This window comes from Triticum aestivum, chromosome 3B, assembly GCF_018294505.1.
Source record: "Triticum aestivum cultivar Chinese Spring chromosome 3B, IWGSC CS RefSeq v2.1, whole genome shotgun sequence".
Classification (NCBI taxonomy): domain Eukaryota; kingdom Viridiplantae; phylum Streptophyta; class Magnoliopsida; order Poales; family Poaceae; genus Triticum; species Triticum aestivum.
This window is the reverse complement of record NC_057801.1, coordinates 257,712,403-257,714,023: the sequence shown is the minus strand read 5'-3', so window position 1 is coordinate 257,714,023 and position 1,621 is coordinate 257,712,403. Positions and strand designations below refer to the sequence as shown.

Here is a 1,621-nt window from a genome sequence, read left to right as displayed (position 1 = left end):
TGCAAAATAGCGCATTTTCACACTTAATCCAACGTCTTGGTCCTATGAAGGAGGTGGTAGCGTAGCAAACGAGGCAACCGGACTATGATGCTTTATCACTTTCACTTAGCCATAGGACTTCGAAGGTGGGGCTACGATATATCCCCTAGGGGCACCGCGCTCTCCGAATTCGGGGCGCGTATGTGCCTGACCGGGAAACGGTCCTTCGTCAAAGTGGAGGAATTCTAAACATTCCGATAGTCGATCGAGTGGTTGACCAGTCTCTCGCTGTATCATGACAGTCAGTTTTCGGCTTTCTCTACTGAGGTGCTCGCCCGGCCGAACCGGGGCACAATCGCAGTAGTTCTCCTGGTGCCGCGTTAGCCGATGATACGGAACGTAAGGCAGCAAAACACAGGAGCCGGGCAAACCCAACATTTGACCAAAGACATGATTCAGAGCTGATGCATATAAGGCCTAACTCGAGACGCCGAACACTCCCTAAGGTATTCGGTCTTTATGATAACGGGCAGAACAATGCCCTAAGCCCCTAGTGTCCAGGTACAGGCGAGAATTTCTGACGCGGCCGATGCCAAAACGCCAGCCTCCTCGTCGGTTATGGTGAAAAACCGTGGGATGTGAATCAACAAGAGACAGTAAGAAAGGTTTACGCAGGGTCTTAATCTGAAAAGAATCCTTGCCACGGGTCCCTGCTGCACGTCTGCGCCTGTGTCTCCGTTGTGCCGTATCCTGGACGGGTGTACACGCTGTTCATCTGTAAAAGAGAGGAACTTAGCTTGAAAAGAAATCGTGCAAAAAATGTATTGAAAACAAAGTATGAATGAATGAATAAAGTTGAGCTTTTATTGGCTCTTTATTGTTCGTACGCGCAGCCCCTTGTGAAGGGGTATGTGGCTAGGGAGCCCCTATTTTATGTATGCCGAACTCGCCTAGCCTTGTCCGGGGTCTTGAATAACCTTTTAATGAGATGATGCCGCGTGGATCGGGCATTTTAAGTGTAAGAGACGCGTAGTGCGGTATTGCGTTAAAGCGGGCGAAAGCTTCACGTCCCAATAGTGCTTGATGGCTACTTTTGAATGGGGCGACATGGAAGATTAGCTTTTCGCGACGGAAGTTGTCGGGTGATCCGAACACAACTTCTAGTAGTAAGGAGCCCGTGCACTTGGCGTAAGGGCCCGGCGTCACTCCTTTGAAGGAAGTGCGGCTATGGCGAATTTTAATAGGGTCTATCCCCAACTTGCGGATTGTGTCCGGATATAGCAGGTTTAAATCGCTGCCGCCATCCATTAGGACTTGTGTAAATTGTAGTCCGTCGATTATAGGATCCAATATCAGAGCAGTCCATCCTGCGTTTCGAATACTTCTGGAATAATCCAGGTGGTCGAAAGTAATTGGTTTTGACATCCAATCTCGGGATTCCGCTGGGGTGGACCGTGCGACGCGTACTTTAGCGGGTGCCGCACTATTGTTCCGTATAATCACATGAAGTGAGTTTACTGTTTTAACTTCTTGTGGGAAAGTCTTTTGTTTTCCGGCTCTCTGCTGGTGGGGTTCGTCGTCGTCCTCGCTTGGCGTGTCAAGCCCCTTGTGTTCGGCGTTGAGTCGGTCGGACTGTTTGAAG

At 49.8% G+C, this 1,621-nt stretch overlaps 1 protein-coding gene across 1 annotated transcript; it reads right to left on the bottom strand.

Annotated features, from left to right (window-relative positions):
* Positions 1 to 894: 894 nt before the first annotated feature.
* On the bottom strand, positions 895 to 1,395 carry LOC123065319 (uncharacterized; the record flags this gene model as incomplete). The annotated part of the gene is made up of 1 exon (XM_044488646.1): positions 895 to 1,395. A coding segment is annotated over one exon (501 nt), but the record flags the coding sequence as incomplete, so codon positions are not given.
* Between the last annotated feature and the right edge of the window lie 226 nt (positions 1,396 to 1,621).